We start from the raw sequence: 19854 nt of genomic DNA on the forward strand, positions 1-19854 counted from the left end.
ACACACACACACACACACACAGAGAGAGAGAGAGAGAGAGAGAGAGAGAGAGAGAGAGTGCGAGCGCGCTCAGGCTGGCCTTGACCTCAAGGTGATCCTTCTGCCAGATTCTCCCAAGTGTTGGGATTATAGGCATGTGCCCTTGGTCTCAAAGTTGATACTCTTCCTCCCAGAGGGCAGGAATTAGAAGTGTGCTACTATGCCCCCTGCCCCATACTGAGGATTGAACCCAGGGCCTTGTTCATAGCAAGCCTCCAAGTGGTCAGTGTACTTTTGTATACAAGATGTAACAGATTCAAATGCTGTTGGTAATCATTCTAGTTTATTTCAGGGGCCAGTTTTTTATACTTTCCCAGACTATTTCCTTTCCTGAAGGTTAGAGGTTTCAGGTCTTCTCTGTATGTTAACTCCCAAAACTACATCTCCATTAACTGAGCTCTAGATACCCTGCTGGCACCTCAAACTCTGCTTTATTTAAAGAACTAGTTTCACTTGAAAAGTTATCTGTGTAAGCAAACTCTTCCCTCACCCATGTATACACCTGGGTTATCTTTAAACTTGAAAGTGTCTTTTAAGAGAAATTTTCATCCCGGTGTCACTATTGTAGTTGACTGCCCTATTCTTTTGTACTGCAGCAAATTATTTTTAAAAATCCCTATTTTCCAAGAAGTCCAACACCTAAGGCTAAGTGGTGGCAGGCAGCTTGAAACTCAAGTGTTCCAGCCCACAGTTAGAGCCCTTCACGTAATAACATTCGGAAACCAGACCGTGGGGAATTAATAAACCAGAACAATTCTGCATGTGACTGGATCCATACCCAGTCCCATATGTAATACAGAACTTGCTTCTGTAATTTCCCCTCCCGGGCAGTAGAGGTTTGGTAATTGTTTAAGTAGCGATCTTGTTTTTCTCCTTTGCCTCCCTGTATAAATACACTCCGCCGCCGAATGAGCAACTACCCCATCTGTTGCTGGGGGTAGGCAGTGACGTCGAGGCTAGAATGCACTGACCTGGTTTTCTGGCTTCAAGGACCTAGGAGCCCGGAAGGCCAGGGAGAATGAGCGGGAGGCAAAGGCCAGATGTTCCACTTCTGGGGCCCCGCCCATGCAGCGGGCAGGGCGGGCCAGGCCCGCGGTCCTCGGCCAGGGACCTCCACTGGGGAAGAAACGCAGCGGCCGGGGAGGTGAGCGAGTGGGTGTGTGCGTGGGGGAGCGGCCAAACTTCCTGTCCCGCGTTCGAGCTGTTTCCGGCGGGAGCCGGAAGACGCTGTAAGTGGACGGAATTCGGGACCGACAGACGGCCGGCCGGCACCCCGGGTCTAGAAGGTGAGCTCCTCGGTGGGGCTGGTCACACCCGCTCGCCTGGGTGGTCTCGGGGAAAGGGGAGTTACTACTGACTTCTAAGGGTCTGGGGTCGACTCAGCCGCTGGGAAGACAAGAGAAACCGCCCCCCTCAGGGACCCTCCGACTCGGGCGGGCCTGGGGGCGGCCGGTTTGCAGCCCTGCGCTTCGGCCCTCCCCCGGAGAGATTTTGAGGGCGATGCTTTGGACCCTTTACCCGGTTTTAGGGGCGAGGGTGTGGGAAAGAGACAGTCCGGAGAAAGCCGGAGTTATAGCGAGTCCCCGGGGCCGGGTCCCCTTTACGGCACCCGCACAGCCGGGCCTCCCCGCGGACCTTGGGGCCTCACTTTAAGGCCTATTGTGGTGGGGGAAGGGGAGCTAACGGAGCCTCGCCCTGAACGTTTTTAGCCGAGAACTGCACTCCTTTCCGGCGTTTACTTACTTTCTGGATTTAGAATAGGAACGGGTCTGCCGAAGCGGAGGGTTGGGCCACCGGGTTCTCCTTCGCCTGTCAGTTCGGGCGGGTTTGTGGGCGGTCCGTGTTTACAGCTGGTAATATATCTTGTTGGCTGAACTTGCCCTCTGACGTTTCTCAAGGGAATCCAATTAGTTTATTTAAAGTTCATTCCACTTGCTCCTGAGACTCTGAGATGCATTTAGGCACTATTTAAATACTATTAACTTGGGAATTAAGAATTCGCAGTTAACCCCACTTTGGCTCAAGGGTCAACGTAGCATATTTGCGAAAAGGATGAATGAAACATTTTGAAAGTTAGGAGGACTTGGGGGGGTTAGAAAGTGAGAAATCCCACTTTGTGTTACCCGAATGAGGGCAGAATAAAGGTCAGCTAAACTAGTGGTGTTGAATTCTAGTTTAAACGTTACACCCATGTGGATATCAAAATTTTGCTAAATTAATCTGTAGTTTTAGGGGGTTTTCTGTGTAAATGAAGTAGTTTACCTTTGAGGGTTTGACAGTTATTCCAAGGCAACGGTCTGGGGTGTGTGTGTGTGTGTGTGTGTGTGTGTGTGTGTGTGTGATATAAGCAATAGAAAGATGGATTAGAAAGGAAAATTCTAAGGGCCAGGGTACTGGTTAGAAACTTTTTTTAATAGTGTAGTTGAAAGTTGCTAAGATACCTAAACAAGAAATAAATTTTGAGGGAACTCAATCATTGAGATTATTTAAATATGAGAAGTTTATAAAGGCCTAGAATTTTCAGTTGAGTGGAAAGATTGGGCAATAATTGAAATAGATAATACAAGAAGAACAGGTTTGGTGGAGGAGATGATAATCTAGATTTTGTACATTTTTAGGATTGAAATGCTGTGGGATGTATTCGTGGAGAGACTCAACAAACAGCAGGAAATGAATGTTTGGGGTTCAGAGGAGACTAGAGACAAAAATTTAGTATTGTTGAACAGGACATGGTGGCACACAGTTGTAATCCCAGCACTCAGGAAAATGAGGCAGGAGAATCCAGTTCGAGGCCAGGCTAGACTACATAGCAAGACCTTGTCTCGCCGCCCCCAAAGTAATTCATTCATTGTAGAAATATTTATTCAGGGCTCCTTGCTTACAGGGAAGCTTTTTTGGAAACCTGATAAACTCATAGTAAAGACAACTTTAGAAGTAGGAAATAACTTCAGGATTTCCTTTTGGGGTGATGAAAATGTAAAGTTAGTTTGGTTAGGGTTGTGTTGCACACCTGTGAATATACTAAAGACAGTGTACTCTTTAAAACAATTGAATTGTATATAATGTGAACTTTTTTATTTCAAAAAACATTTTTATTGCAGTTTCTGAAATATATCAAATGGGCAATGGAATTAGGAAGAGGAACAAATGTAACTGCATATTTGCTGTTACACTCTTGGGTTAATGTATTTAGAGAGTTCTTTGTTGAGGTCCACACACTGCACTTGGTAAGATACTCTTCTGTAGATTCATTTGAGTTCATCTGCCTTTCTAGTGCATTCTATTCTATTTTCTTCACACAGTTTACTCATACATACAAACCATAAATGTGGGTGCCAATCGTATGGCAGTATTCAGTTGTGATATAGATACTCAGTTGTTCCAGAAAGTGCTTAAATTTTAGAGATTATTAGTAAAATACAAACACTAAAATAAAAAGATGTCATAGATAACATGAAGGTCAGTAAATAGTTGTCTGGTTTTTAGAGATTTTTGCAATCCTAGAATCTCAAAGTCGGAACAACTTTTTTTTTTCTTAAAGTCAGAACAACTTTGAGGATAACTCAACAAGTATTTGATAATTTCTTGGCTTGTTGAGATGAGCTGGAAAAAAGATTGTTTTTTCCAGTACTAGGGATTGGACCCAGGGTCTTTGCACCAAACTCTATCCCCAATCCTTTTCTTATTTTTGATTTTGAGCCAAGGTCTCACTTAAGTTGTTCAGTTACCCAGGCTGGGCTCAAATTTGGCATCCTCCTGCCTCAACCACCCACTGTGCCAAAAGTACAGCATGTACCTCCACTTCTAGCTGAAAAAAGGAGTTCTTAAGATTCAGAAATTCAAGATCAAACCTAGAGAAATTCGTACCAGCCTACTAAGTGGATGGGAGTCCTAACTCTAGGTTAGTAACTTGGGCAAGTGATTTATTGAACCTTGGTTTTCTTCCTCTGTAAAAAGATGGCTGCATAGACCACATTAAGCTAGTGTAGTGGTTGAGTTAAAAAAAAATGTATGTGGAAAGAAAATGTGGGAATTTGTAACACTTTATTTTAAATAGGAAAATTTAAAAGGAGTGTATTCATTTATGTCTTGTAAGCTGGGCGTGGTGGCACACGCCTATACTCCCAGCACTCAGGAGGCTCAGGCAGGAGGATCACTGTGAGTTCGAGACCAGCCTGGGCTACATAGTGAGTTCCAGGTCAGTCTCAACTATATAGTGAGACCCTTTCTCAAAACGAAACGAAAATCATTTATGTCTTGTAAATTGTTATTTCTTTACAATGAAAAATGAGGATTTCAAATAGCTAGAAAGAGAAAGGGAGAAACCAATAAACAATAACCACTTTAGTACTTATGAATGTCCTTTAGGTAAAGTCTTACTCTAACTTTTCAGTGTACTCTAATAATAATGAGAAACCTTTATCCTGGGTATATTTTATACTTTATGATTGCTGTATAACAATATTCCCACTTTAGAAACAATTATAACAAATTAAATGAACTCTTGTGCCAAAACCCTTAGCAGAAATAACGAAGCTATAAGAAAGTAAGAATTTTGGGCTAGGGGAGTAACTTAATGGTAGAGCAAGCTCTTAGCATGCTTAAGGTTCCAAGTTCAATCCTTAGCCCACATATATAAAAAAGTAAGAATTTAAATTATGGAGGTGAGAGGGGACAGCTGTATCAGGGTCCCGCGAGTACTGTCTTTGGGAGACACTATTCAAATTTTGCCACTTTATTTTTTATTTTTTTGTGTGCTAGGGGTTAAACCCAGAGCTTCCTACATATTACCACTGAGTTAGACCTCCAACTTTGATTTTTGGCTATTCTCTTTTCTTTTCTGACAGAGTCTTGCTATGTAGTTCAGGCTGGCCTCACACTCAACGATTCTCCTGCTTCAGCTTCCTGAATGCTGGGATTAGAAGTGTGTGTGCCACCATGCCCAGTTTATTCTTCATTTTTTTAAAAAAGTCGTTTTGGGCTGGGGATGTGGCTCAGTGGCACCATGCCTTGCCTCCAAGTGCAAGATCCTGTGTTTGATCCCCGTACCAAAAAAAAAAAATTGTTTTGTTTTTGGGCTGCTGAGGATTGAACCTAGTGCCTTCACGTTGAGGTGCACCCCCAACCCTTTTAAAAATTTTTTAATTTTGAGACAGGGTCTCACTAAGTCTCTAAAGTGCCCAGGCTGGGCTCAAACATGGTATCCTCCTCTCTCAACCTTCCAGGGTCCTGGCATTATAGGCATGGGCCACTAGGCCCCCCATCCAGCTTTGACTTCTTAAATGTAATTTTTTTCAGTTATCAAAATAATATAATTTAGAAAACTTGCGAAGTTGTGAGACAGCAAGCCTTGTAGTTCAGGCTAGCTTCAAACTCACAGCAGTCCTGTCTCAGTCTCCCAGGTGCCTTGAGTGCTGCGATTATGGGCGTGTGTCACCCTAGCTCAGTATTTTATTTATTTATTTATTTTCTTTCAGTACCAGGGATCAAACTCAGGACCTTGCACTTGGGAGGCAGGCAAGGTGCCACTGAGGTTAAATCCCTGGCCCCTCAGTATTTTATTTTTGTAATTAATATGTCATGAATATTTTTCTTTGTTGCTACATTGTCTTTATAACCATATTTTAAAGTGACTGCCATATTTAATCTACCACTCCCTAATTGTTGGATACACTTATGTATGTTGCTTCCAGTTTTTGTCACATTCATGATGAATATATGTGGGTACATAACTTTTTCCATATTTAAGGCCTTTTTAGACTAGATTTTAGAAGTAGAAATTCTGTATTATGATATAACCATTTTATGGGTTTTAAAACCTGTTGGACATGTTTTGTTTTATTTATTTTATTTTACTTTACTTTTTTGAGGCAGGGTCTCACTATGTAGTTCAGGCTGGTGTTGAACTCACTATGTAGCCCAGGCTGGCCTCATACTTGCAGGGATCCTCCTACCTCAGCCTCCTGAATGCTGGGATTATAGGTGTGTGCCACGACACCAACCAGCTTAGGATATATTCTATTTTATTTTTGTTGTGTTGTTCTATTTTAAAGTAAATATTTTTGGCTGAATTCTTTGCTTGTTGTGGTTTTTGGATGTACAGTATAAAGAAATGCCTTTGCTTATTTACCAGTTTTCTCACTGCACTGCCCTCAATGCTGTCTCTTTTACTCCTCTTTAAGGTTAAATTTGTTGCCAGCCCAATTCAGCATCTTACAGGATGAGCATAGAATTTTCTAAGGAATATGAGCATAATAGGAAGGTATCATTGACTCTGAATTAAGTCTGAACCTGTACCCTGAAGAGCTACAGGATTTTGTAATCTGAATCAATGTTATCAGATGAGTTAGAATCCAAACCAGAGGTAAGTCCACTCAGCTTGTTTCCTTTCTTTTGGTGGATTATATTTTTTCAAGGGTCAACAAAATTTTTTTATAATGACCTGATACTAAATATTTTAGGCTTTATGAACCAAATGATTTTAATTGGAGAATTAATTTTATTTTTCTTGTATTGCTAAGTATTTTCGCAAAGATTTAAAAATGTTATTTTTATCCTTTGTAGGGTTTTTTATATTTGTCATTTAAGGACATATGTGCATTTAAGTAATTATACAATGGCAAAATATTATTTTATATATAAAGTGTATGTTTATATGTCATATACATCATCTATATGTAATTTATGTGTATGTGTACTATAAATACTTTTATTAATTTTGTATATATCTGAAAATATTTTGGGGGGGTTACCAGGGCTCGAACTCTAGTCCTTGTGTTTGCAAGGCAGGTTCCAGAACCACTGAGCTAAATCTCTGGCCCCAAGTATTTTCTTTATAAAAGTAATTGGGAGGTTTAAACTTTTCTTTTCATTCTTTTTCTCACTTTAATTGTGGTAAATCTTTTGCATAGTGGAAAGATCACAGAATCAGGAATTAGATTACTGAAGTTTGAAGACTGGCATTGCTGCTAACTAGTTATGTGATCTTGGACAAGTCATTTAATGTCTTCAATTATGTCTTTATTTGTAAAAATCCATTGAATCTTATTGATTTAATGAAGAATTAAATGAGCCAGTACACATAAAAATACTTTGTAAAATGTGCTTGGTATAGTGCAGTTGATTTTTTTTTACATAGCCCATCATTAAAAAATATAATTATTCAACCAGGGATTTAGCTTAGTGGTACAGTCGCCTGCCTCACAAGCGGGAGGTCCTGAGTTCAATCCCCAGTACCCCCCAAAAAAAAAGATGCGCGCACTTTCTCTCTTTCTTCCCTCTTTCTCTCTCTCTCTCTCTAGTTTTTATCCTTTCTGTTTGATGGAAAATGACAGAGGTTATCTTGATTATATAAATGAACCTTTCTCTAGAACAGAGGATTTGGTGACATAACTAAATATTATAGTTAATCTAGGTTTTTTTTTTAACATGGCTGAATCCAGTAAATAGTCAAGACTTAATTACACCAACATCTTTTGGCAAATTCAAAAGTTGTTAGAACTGTTCCTAACAACCTTTATTTCTCAGTGTTGTCTTTTTTTCTCTTTCAGTTTCTGGTACAGTTTTTTCAGAATACCTCCATTCCATTGGGACAGGGACTAGTAGAGTCAGAAACTAAAGATATAACTTGCTTGTCACTCCTTCCGGTGACTGAGGCTTCAGAATGCAGTCGGCTAATATTACCAGGTAAAAATAATGACTAGGCATAGGATAAAGAAGTCCTGAGTGTTAGGTGCTGTGTCTAGCCACTGTCCAAGCTAAAGCAGGAAGCATTAAAGTTTGAAGCCAGCCAGGGCTACTTCATGAGTCCCTGTCTGAAAATAAAAGGAAAAGCCTTAGGATATAGCTCAGTGATAGAGCACTTGCTTACCTTGTGTAAGGCTCTAGGTTCAGTACCCAGTGCTACAAAAAAATAACCCCAAAGACCTTCACCTTAGCCTACTCTGTGGAACTGGTAGAATAAGTCATTGAAAGTAAAGTGACTGGAAGAAACTACAAGTCAGGAGTCATGGAGAAAAAGGAAATTCAGAAATGTATCAGTCATTTAAGCCATAGAAATGATACGGTCACCCACACAGAGAAAAAGCCAAGGTAGAACTTTGGGATTCCTTATTGAAGGTGCAGAAAGACAGAGACCCTAAAAAGAAGGGAAGGAGAATAGAGGACAGGAGAATAGAGGTGGTAAGATGGATGTCTGCATTGAGTGGAGACATGGGACCTAAGGGAAGTCAGTGTGTCAGATGATCCTAAAAAACCCACTGAGATAAAGACTAAATGGAGGCCATCACTGACTTTGGCAGTCAATAAAGTGAGTGAAAAGCCAGGCTGCAGTAGGTTGAGATATCAATGCAAAGAAAATCTAGTGTAGAGTTGAGGAAGTAAGTATTTTCTAAAACTCTCCTGATATAAGAAGGAAAAACAGAGGTAAAGGGACATTGGGGTTTTCTTGTTTTGTGTCTTGGATCTTTTCTTTCTTTTTTCTTTTTTTTTTGCAGGGGGGCGTTGTTTTGTTTTCTTGAGAAAAGGTCTCGCCATGTAGTTTAGGCTGGTTTTGAACTCACTATGTAGCCCAGGCTGGCCTCAGACTCACAGAGATCCTCCTACTTCAGTCTCCTAAGTGCTGGGATGACAGGCATGTGCCACCTCACCTGGCTATATCTTAGATCTTAGGGGATTTTTTTTTATGCTGAAAGGAAAGCCAGTTACAGAACCTAAAGGCAGAAAGATAGTAATTGGTAAGAAGAATTCTGAACATAGGTAGCAAGATTAGCTTTGAATAGAAAGAGGGACTCTCACTTTACTATTATTTACTATTATAAAAAACTTTATTTTTTGATATAATTAATTGTTTATATTCTGACCTTTATTTTAAATTTTGGAATATTGATGTTTAATCAGGTAGGATTACTATTAATGTGTTGGTGACTATTTGTTATAAAATTTTCTGCTTATTGTCTTCTCTAATGATGTTCTTTTATTTTTTGAGTGACTTTAAAACTGCTTTTAATTTTTAAACATTCAAGAAGGGCAGATAAACTGGGTAGGGTGGTGTCTGCCAGTAGTCCCAGCACTTGGGAGGCTGAGGCAGGAAGAATGCTTTGAGTTTGAGGCCAGCCTAAACTACACAGCAAGACCATTTCAAGAACCCCCCCCCAAAAAAAGAAAGAAAAAGGTGGGGGGAAGGGGCAGATATGTGCAATCAGCATTAATTTAAAGTTTCCCTATCTAGATCATATGTTTTTCATATCCATCTCTCATGTCCTGATTTTCTCCTGATATGTTCAGAGTCATTTAAATCCTCCTCGATTTTCAATCTGTAAAAATTTCCAGATGCTAAAAAAACTTTTGTATTTTTAAATACTTTCCCCCTGAATTTTGTGTCCTACTTTAAATTTATTGGATAAATATTTTAACAACAATGAAGGAAATGAATGGGAAAAATCCTTTTTCTGTTAGAATGGCTGTTGTCAAAAAAGGTGATAGCTAGGCATAGTGATGGTGTACACCTGTATTTTTTTTAAGGAAAAATGCTGATTTCTGGCTTTAAAAAGTACCACATTCTGTAGTGCCCATATGTGTATGGGTGATTATTAATTATGCCAAGCGTCAGTAAAGTCTGTTTCTCGGGTTTTGCTGACTACCTTCAGAACTTAAAGCTATTCCTGTACTTCTCTGAGGTAGACTGTATATTTATAAAACAAAATGCTGTGTACTCCCATAAGGGTGCTAGATGTGATTATTATCATTGTTATTATTGTTTTGTTTTTTGAGACAGAGTCTCACGATGTAGTTCAGGCTGGCCTTGAAATCACTAGGTAGCCCAAATTGGCTACAAACTTGTGGTGATCCTCCTGCCTCAGCCTCCTGAGAGTGCATGGTGTCGCGAGCCGCGACGTCGGGGTCCTGCCAGCAGGTCCCAAACCCGAGGGAAGAACAACTGGAGAGCAGTTTCACGAACTTAGTTCCAGGCTCATGCTCTCTTCGTAGCAAGGCCCCATTTATTTTTCAAGTTGGGGTATATATACGCTAAAACCAAAACCAAAAATACAAACAGGGTGTAGCAGACTGAAAAGGTCACAAGGTTCTACAAAACAAGTATTATGGGCTACATTTGCTAGGCAACAGGTCAGACCACCAGTTGAACCAGCTTGTTGTCATGGGCTACAGCACGTCTGTGCCGGCGGGGTGACTCAAAGTTCAATCATGGCCAGGCCTATGTCAAGGCTTACCATGATGGCTCACCATACATGGCTTTACGGTGCTAAATATTAGAAGATATTAAGTACTATGTATCAAAATGGTGAGCTCCTTGGAAATGGGTACTACATAAAACTATGGTATTTTCTTTTACTAGATGATACCTCAAATCATACTAACTCCTCTAAGGAGGTCACTTCCTCGGCTGTATTGAGAAGCCTTCAGGTAAATGTGGGCCCAGATGGAGAAGAGACAAGGGCTCAGACTGTACAGAAGTCCCCAGAATTTTTATCCACTCCAGAGTCTCCTAACTTATTACAAGATCTACAGCCAAGTGACAGCACTTCTTTTATTCTTCTTAATCTAACAAGAGCAGGTAGGTATTCTTTACCCTTTTCCAAACTCTGCCCATGCTCAACAAAAAATTATGAATGGAGCATATGTAAAAAATGCAGAGAAGCTTTTTTGTTTGATTATTTTGAAGAACCGATATGGTCTGGTGACCAGCTGAATGTGTTCAGGAAGAAGGAAGATTCTAAGATGACTCAAACAGTTCTTCTTTGGAAAATTAGGTGGTGCAATTTATTTTATTTTCCAGTACTGGGAGTCGAACTCAGGACCTTGTACTTACCAGGCAGGCATGGCTCTAGTGTGATCCCTTTATTTATTTATTTATTTGGTACTAGGGATCAAACTCAGGACCTTGCACTTGCGAGGTAGGCGGCAGCACCACTAAGCTTAATTCCCTGCCTTTGGTGCGATTTATTGACATAATGGCACAGGGAGAGCAAGGTTTGGAGGGAACGCCTAGTACAGTTTGTGTAATGATGAGATTTTGGGGGAACATTCAGGAGGAAGTATTCTTGAGAAAGTAAAAAACAGGAATCCAGAGTCCTGAAGAGGTTTCATAGGAAGAATTTGGGTGCTTAGCAGCATTCAGGAAATGTATAAAACAGCAAGGATGGATTCTTTTGTTCAGGACAAGTTTAAAGCATAAACAAAAAACATTGTGTCTGGGCTCTGAAAAATTTAAGAAAATAACAACAGGCATGAGCAGCTAGAAAGGGGTGAAGAGAAATGGGAGAGAGTGGTAGGTAGGAAGGAAAGGAAGGAAACATGCTGATTGTGCCAAATACTTAGCGAGAGTAATTGTTACTACAGTAGCAGAGGTAGAGCCTAGGTTAAAGAGATGGGGAGTGGGTGGGAAGGTGAGAAACTTGGTACAGTGTAGAAGGTATGCTTGCTCATGGAACATAACTTTGAAGAAACAGGTAAAAAGGTAAATAGCATTGTACTTGAGGTTTTGTATTCTTTTGAAAAATAGAGAGATGTGCTATGAAGTATAAGGAAAAGCTGGCCAACAAGAGGACTAGATTATAGGTGGAGAAGATGTAAGTGAAGGACTCAGGAGGGGATGACTGATACTAGGGCTTGGATTTGGCCTGGTTGCTTAGTCTTTGAAACACAAGGAGACAAGGTAACAACAAGGCTGTAGGCTGAAAGTAGAAAAGTGATAGCGTAATCATCTGCAAGAACAGAAACTCAAGGTGAGAAGCAAATATCTGAAATAGCTGATTCAGGGCATAGATACTTCAAATCATACTTATTCTGGGCCGGGGCAAATACAGGATTACTTGTTGGCTAACTTTCATATGTCCTCCTCTTGTTTCTTCCAGGTCTGGGCTCTTCAGCTGAGCATTTAGTGTTTGTTCAAGATGAAGCAGAGGATTCAGGGAACGATTTCCTCTCCAGTGAGAGCACAGATAGTAGCATTCCATGGTTCCTCCGAGTTCAGGAGTTGGCCCATGACAGTTTGATTGCTGCTACTCGTGCACAGCTAGCAAAAAGTGCAAAAACCAGCAGTAATGGTGAGACTCATGGTGTATTCCTTTCATTTCTGCAGAGATTTTAATATTGTAATACCTATATTTTGAGTTGTTTATGACCAAAGTTCTATTGTTCAGAATGGAAGGCTAGAAATATGTAAATTGTTTGCCTTATTTTCTGCAAAACAACTTGGCCATGCTGGATTTATGTGCCGAATCCATCAACATAGTATTCTGAATTCTCAGTTCGAAATTATTTACAGAGCTTTTTTTTTTTTTTCCCCCCAGTACTGGGGATTGAACCTAGGGCTTTCATGCCCCAGCCCTTTTTAATTTTTTGAGGCAGAGTCTTGCTAACTTGCTGCATTTGCAAGACTGAAACTTAGAATCTTTCTGTCATAGTCATATGACGTCATGGCTGGCTCAGAGTAACTTTTAAAGAACATCTGTAAAAATACAGATCATGGATTTATCTTGAACTGTTTTTATTGTAACATTCCTTAAATATGTAAAAACAAATTCTGTGTAAATTTTGATATTTAGAGTTTTATTAACAGAAAAAGCTATAAAACCAATGAAAATATTAAATCAGTATGGCAGATGATATTTCACTGAAACTGTAATTGTTACTCTTGGCAGTTTTACAATTAGCATAGGTAGATTTTGTGCTGTTTCTTTTCATTTAGCATCCCTGTATTTTCTCTGTGCCACTCTAGTCTATTTCAAAATACAATTGCCATTATCACCTGGTAGTTTAGAATTGCAGACTTTGCCTGGTGTGGTGGCACACAGCTGTAATCCTGGCACTCAGGAGGCTGAGGCAGAAGGATAACCTCAAAAAAAAAAAAATGCAAACTCTAAGCTCCTATCACAGACCTACTGAAATCAGAAACTTAGTTCTGATATATGTTAAAGCTTGTGATCCATGGCTGTATTCAAACCACTCTTAAGCTAACATAAAACCCTTGCTTATGTAGCGTCATTAATACTGTTTGTTTTAGGTCTGCCTCTGTAATTTCTCATTAACCTGTGACAGCTTGGTTAGTACTACATGGTTCACCATTAACATTATCACAAACCAAACTCAAACACTGAATTTTTTTGTTTTTGTTTTTGCCTTTTTTGAGACAAGGTCTCCCTTTATTCAGGCTGGTCCTGAACTCACTATGTAGCCCAGCTGGCGTCAAATTCTCGGGGATCTTCCTGCCTAAACCTCCCAAGTGCTGGGATTACAGGTGTGTGCCACCATGCCTGGAAAATACTGAAATCTTGTCAGTTCATGCACATGATCTTCTGTACAGTGCTTATGATTATTTTTAAATTATCACTCAAAGGAAAACACTAAAAAATTTCTCATAGAGAGCTCAAGGATCCTACAGATACTTCAAAGTATTTTAGTTCTAGAAACATTAAATGTTTCCAGCAGAGATGAAATTCTAAACTTCATTAGTTTTTAAATTAGCTCTGTGTCTATCATAGTACTGCATAGAATGTTTTATTTTGACATTTTGGGAAGATTCTTCCTGAGATTCTATTTCCATTCCCTAGCTCCTGAAACTTTTACCATTTTTACTTGCATTCAGAAAACATTTGCCAATGAGAAGCAGTATAGGGAAGGAGTTTTGAGATTTAGAATCTGGAGTCTTGAGGTCCATACCTGGTGTCATATAGTAGCTCCCTGTCTTGGGCATTTGAAGCCTCCTTAATTCAGTTTTTTAATGTTCAAAACCTAGCGATCCAGGTAGCTTACCTGCTTGCATTGTTGTGGAGATTAAATAAGATTCTATGTGGGAATCTGGGAACTACTTTATAATTTGCAAAGCATTAAGTGAATATTTTTCTTATTCTTAAAATACATTACCTTATTAGATTAACAATACCTTACATTCCTGAATATAAAGTGAGCCCAAGCTGGACATGGTGGTACAAATCTGTAATCTCAGCACTCTGGAGGCTGAGCCAGGATTGCTGCAAGTTTGAGGCCAGCCTGAACTACAGAGTGATACCCTGTCTCAAATAAAATGAGCCCTTGGACAGGGAGTTTAGCTTAGCGGCTGTGCCTTACCTGGCAAGCACAAGGTCCTGAGTGTGATTCCCAGTACTGGAGGGGGGAAAAATGTAAGCCCAAATATGAGACAAAAATACAGTTCCAGGGTCATGTCATTTTATGTGTCATGGGTAGGGGAGCACAAAGAAGTTCAAAGAGAAAAAAGAAACAAAAAAAGCTTCCATTTTCCTATTGAGATGACTCCCCTAAGTCTTTTTTTTTCTTTTTTCTAATTTAGCTATATAGACCTTTAGATATGTAGATAAAATTAATATGTTGCCTTTTGAAAATTTTATGATTTTGGTGTTATATATACACTTTAATCATGAAATATATCAGTTAAATGCTTTTTATCCACTAATATGTAATGAAATAATTTTATTCAATATTTTAATGCATTTTTTTTTCTTGGTTTTTTGAGGCAGAGTCTCTCTTTGTAGTTCTGGCTGGTGCTGAATTCATTATTGTAGCCCAGGCTGGTCTTGAACTCAATGGCAGTCCTCCTGCTTCAGCCTTCCTAGTGTTGGGATTACAGGTGTGTGCCATCATGCCTGGCTTTTAATGCATTTTTAGTGGACTTCTTTCGTCATCATTTTGTAAGTCCTCTAGCATAGTTTTTCAGAGCACATCATCTTCACTTCTATCTAAGTTGCTTAAAATACAGAAATAATTTTTTTCTTTTTCTAGTACCAGGAATGGAACTCAGAACCTTGCAATTGTGAGGCAGATGCAGCACCATTGAGCTAAATCCCCAGCTCTAGAAATAATTTTGTTTATGATGCTGTATTTCTGGTTATCAGAGGCCTTTGGCCTTTGTAAATAGCTTGTATAAATAAACTTTTGTTGGAACATGGCTATATCCATTAGTTGCTAATGGTTTATAGTTACTATTTTGGCAAGTTGAATAGTTGTAACAGACCCAATGGCTCCAGAAGCTGAAAATATTGACTCTCTGGCTCTGTATAGAAAAAGTTTGCTTACCCTCTGTTATATGTGACACCTTCAGAAGTTTTATCTCAAATGTAAAGCCCTGTTCAAATAACTAGTGCCTTTAAAGTACTTACAGTGTTCAATCCTTGAAATTATGAAGTGTGAAATATTTTTTAATCTTTTCTATCAGATAACTTTTGAATATCCAAAATGGTCACTGATTGGACTTTTTGTAAGCAAGTCTGTCTTCCCTAATCAGTTCTTAGTTTTTAAAAACAAATTAACTGAAGGAAACCTTTAAATGAGTGCTTGTTTAAGAATTCAAATGCAAAGCAATTCACAGCCAAACATAGTGGCACAGGCCTGTTATCCCAGCACTCAGGAGGCTGAGGCAGGAAGGAGGATGGCAGTGAGTTTGAGGCCAGTCTGGTCTACACGGTGAGTTCAGGGCCAGCTTTAACTACAGAACAAGACCCTGTCTCTAAATAGATAAATAAATAAATGGCAGTTTACTTTTTCCTGAGGTTATTTTTTGTTTTTGCCCAGCCATTGATTGATTGATTGATTGACTGACAGAATCTTGCTAAGATGCTAACTTTCCCAGGCTGGGTTCAAACTTTCACTTGTCTTGTGTTAGTCTCTCGGAGTGCTTGTATTATAGGCATCCACCACTACACCAGTCTTGAGTCTGTGATCCTTTTCCATCAGTGTCCTGAGGTAGCTGGGATTCCAGGGTATACCACTATACCTGGCTGGGGTTTGGTTTTTTTTTTTTTTTTAGGGAAAAAAAAAAAAGATTTCCTTAGAGTGCAGCACATACTGTATTGGTAACCACTGTTGAAGAGGAGGGATTGTAGTGATATCTTAGCCATCCTTATTCTCTCTCTCTCTCTCTCTCTCTCTCTCTCTCTGTGTGTGTGTGTGTGTGTGTGTGCGCGTGTATGCCATTTTTTTCTGTTTTATTTGAATATTTCTTTTTGTTTTGTTTTTTGAGACAGGGTCTTACTATGTAGTTGAGACTGACCTGGAACTCACTATGTAGCCCAGGCTGGTCTCGAACTCACAGCAGTCCTCCTGCCTCAGCCTCCCAAGTGCTGGGGTTACACAGGTGTGTGCCCCCATGCCTGGCTGAATATTTCTGCTTTATTTGAACATTTGTATAAATGTTCTTTTTCTATATCTTAATGTATGTTCAAAATGGACAAAGTTCCAACTATTCACTGATTCAGGTCTCTGGAATCAAGTAAGGTTTCTGTAGACTTTCCATTAGAAAGTCAATAACTGCAACACTGAGGTTGGTAGGAAATTTTGTCCTGTTTAAATACACCTATGTGTATTCAGTGCTCAGGATCAAACGAAGACTTGTGCTGGAACAATATTAAAAAAGAAAACGTTAATAATAACTTGCAGAAGCCATCCTATATTCCCTGACCTTGAAGCAGTTTGTTTTATTTTGGTAAAATATAGGAAGAAGAATGTAAAACTGAAAGAGACAATTGATAGAATAGAAACTGTCTTGATCAATTCTTTGTTTCCAGAGTGTGATAAATACAACATACATGTCTTACTCTTGGCTTTTGAGAGTGAAATTTGGAAGTATAAATCTTATTCTAAATTATATATATGGTGGAAATAAACTCCATATGCTTATAGCAGAATTAGTGTTTTTCTCTGTTGATGTCCAGCTGTGTCTTAAAGAAAGTGAAGAAAGATTGTCTTCTGACACTGTCTGAGGAGTTTCAAGAAAGTGAAGGAAGCTGAGTATGAGTAGTGCATGCCTGTAATCCCAGTACCCTGGGATGCTGAGCCAGGAGGATCAAAAGTTCAAGCCCAGCCTGGGCAATTTATTGATATCCTGTCTTGAAATTTAAAAATAATTTAAAAGAACTAGGGATGTAAGTCAGTGTAAAGGCCCTGGGTTCAGTCCCGAGTGTCCCCTCCTACACACACAAATACAAAGTGAAGGGGAAAATGCCACCCTCTAATTTGTAACTTACATTAAAATTTTAAAAAAATATTTTTTTTTTTTTTTTTTTTTTTTTTTGAGACAGGGTCTCACTATGTAGTTCAGGCTGGTCTTATTCTAACTAGGTAGCCCAGGCTGCCATCGAACTCATGGCAATCCTCCTCCCTCAGCCTCCCAGGTGAGTAAGTGGTGACATGCACCACCACACCCAGCTTCTTATAAAATTTTTAATTAGGGCTGGGGATTTAGCTTAGTGTTGCCACAGCCAGCTTCACAAGCACAAGGTCATGATTTTGATCTCTGGTACCAAAAGAAAAAATAAATTAATAATTTAATTAACTGATTTCACTTTTTCAAAAATGGTACTGGGGATTGAACCCAAGGACTTTGCACTGAGCTGCATCCCCAGTCCTTTTTAAAATTGTTTAACTTTGTGAGAGCTTCTCACTAAATTGCCCAGACAGGGCTAGAACTTGCAATCTTGTCTCAGCCTCACAGAATGCAGAAATTCCAGGTGTGTACCAGTACGCCCAGCTGATTTCACTTAAATTTAATGAGTAACTGTTTTCACTTTCTTTTATTCTACTGAACAAAACACCAGTAGATATTTAACTTTTGTTTGTTTTTTGTCTTGTTCTGTTTTGTTTTGGCAATACTGGGGATTGAATCCATGGCCTTTATACTGAGCTCATCAATCCTTAGTCTTTTTTTTTTTTTATTTTTAATTTTGAGACAGGGTCTTGGAAAATCACTAAATTGCTCAGGCTGATCTCAAACTTGTAATCCTCCTGTGTCAGCCTCCTAGAGTGACAGTACTGTGGTGGACCACTATGCTTGGCTTCTCTACTTTTTTTGTTTGTTATTGTGGTTATACATTTAAAAGTCAGCTCAGTTTTTGCCTTTAAAATGCTTTGTAACAAAAGAGAGGTGATAGAGGAAATTAGAAGATGGTTCTTATTCTTCAAAATGACAGGAAACTATCAAGATGATTTCAAAAGATGGAAACCTAAGAAAGCAGATCTGTGATAAACATTTGCCAGAAGCTCACACTAAGTCGAAATGATCACATCTCAAAATACAGGTTTTTATTACCTGAAATTTGAAGTCTTCTCTGTCTCATACCATTCTGGTTGTTCAGATTTACTTGTTTCCTCACAAATCTATATAATGCAAAATAGGTTTAACTTTGCTTTCTGAGAGTTCTGGTAAGAAACCAGTTTGGATATGTTCTGTATTTGTCAAAGAGGCCTGCCCAAATGTGTGAATCAAAGCATGGTAGCTGTTGGTAGTTCTCTGAATAAGGGGATGAAGATGTAGAGAACTCTTCATTTCTGTTGTTAAGCAGATACAAAGAGAGCTGGGGAAGGTGAAGATAGAAGCCTGATTAGTGATCACTAGGAGTGAATTGTAAAAGCTTTATAGTTTGAACCTAAGTATCTGAGCAGGGTCTTTCACTGGATTATAAATATGTGACTGTGTTATAGGAGAAAATGTCCACCTCAGTTCTGCTGATGGGCAACCCAAAGATTCTGGACCCCTTCCTCAAGTGGAGAAGAAGCTCAAGTGTACTGTTGAAGGATGTGACCGGACATTTGTGTGGCCAGCTCACTTCAAGTACCACCTCAAAACTCATCGGTGAGCAAACATGAAGGCTCATATTTGGAGCTTAAGAACAGTGATGCTTCCTGAGAAACTTATCCCCCAAATTGACAAATAAAGGAAAGCAGGGACTATAGCTCACTTCTGGTTAAGATGTGTTTCTTGGCCTTTTTTTTTTCCACCTAGTGCTGCGAATCAAACCTAGGGTCTCATGCATGTTAGAAAATGCTGTATCTAGTGAGCTGTATACACCCAGCCCTCTTTTATTTTTTAATAAAAAGATTTGCATTGAATTATTTACCCTATTGATAAATATTTAAGTAAGGTCATTGATATTTAAATGTCTCAACATATTCTCAAACTCATTACAAAAGTTTTTTAAAAACCTTATGTATAGTCAGGCATGGTGACGCACGTCTATAATCCCAGCATTTGAGAGGCTGAGACAGGAGAATTGCCATGAATTTGAGGCCACCCTCAGCTACATAGAGAGTTCAAGGCTAACCTGGACTACATACATAGCAAGATCCTACCTCAAAAAAAAAAAAAAAAAAAAGCCTTATGTAAGTAAGTGGCACATGCCTGTAATGCCCATTACCAAAGAGGTTGAAGCAGGAGGATCACAAATTCTAGAGGTCAGGCTGGGCAATTTAGCAAAACCCTATCTTAAAATAAAAAGAGATGAGGTTGTGATTCAGTGATAGAGCACCTGAGGCCAATCCCCAGTACCTCCACCAAAACAAAACAAATACATCAGCCTGGGCTTCTATGCCAAACCTGTGAAATTAATATAGGGAGAGGGGGTCCTGTAATTTTAAGGAACTCTTCAGAATATTGTGATGTATCCAGGTTTGAAATTTACTGTCTGCCTTGAGAGTTAGGAATTTTGACTTCTCAGCTCCAGAAAAGGTATTTCCAGGTTCTGTTACCTATATGATTATTTTTGCAGAAATGACCGCTCCTTCATCTGCCCTGCAGAAGGCTGTGGAAAAAGCTTCTATGTGCTGCAGAGGCTGAAGGTGCACATGAGGACCCACAATGGGGAGAAGCCCTTTATGTGTCCTGAGTCCAGTTGTGGTAAGCAGTTCACTACAGCTGGAAACCTCAAGAATCACCTGCGCATCCACACAGGTGTGTGCAACCTCAGTTGTTCCCTGGCAATCTCCTTGGCTCAGCAGTTGCTTGCCTTTCAAGAAGTGAAGATACTGGGTTGTTGGTAGAATGATGTGATTCATTTTTTAAGTGCTTCA

General features: G+C 39.5%; 1 protein-coding gene across 9 annotated transcripts in view; it reads left to right on the plus strand.

Annotated features, from left to right (window-relative positions):
* Positions 1 to 19854, plus strand: part of Znf410 (zinc finger protein 410) — a 53987-nt gene that overhangs the window by 1646 nt on the left and 32487 nt on the right. For 4 of the 9 annotated variants that reach the window (XR_784520.3, XM_019204297.2, XM_010645458.3 and 1 more), the window contains exons 1-7: positions 94 to 1325; positions 6222 to 6403; positions 7590 to 7725; positions 10394 to 10612; positions 11913 to 12104; positions 18490 to 18640; positions 19554 to 19735. Coding sequence is in view for 8 of the 9 variants with exons in the window: in XM_019204297.2 (XP_019059842.1) it covers positions 6371 to 6403; positions 7590 to 7725; positions 10394 to 10612; positions 11913 to 12104; positions 18490 to 18640; positions 19554 to 19735 (913 nt within the window). In the remaining variant the exon portion in view is untranslated. Of the gene's footprint in view, positions 1 to 93; positions 1326 to 3743; positions 3941 to 6041; positions 6404 to 7589; positions 7726 to 10393; positions 10613 to 11912; positions 12105 to 18489; positions 18641 to 19553; positions 19736 to 19854 lie in introns of those variants that run through there. The other 5 variants (XM_033766676.1, XM_010645461.3, XM_010645460.3 and 2 more) reach the window with 5 other exon arrangements.

Source organism: Fukomys damarensis, unplaced genomic scaffold (genome assembly GCF_012274545.1).
Source record: "Fukomys damarensis isolate Sample0158 unplaced genomic scaffold, DMR_v1.0_HiC HiC_scaffold_21, whole genome shotgun sequence".
Lineage (NCBI taxonomy): Eukaryota > Metazoa > Chordata > Mammalia > Rodentia > Bathyergidae > Fukomys > Fukomys damarensis.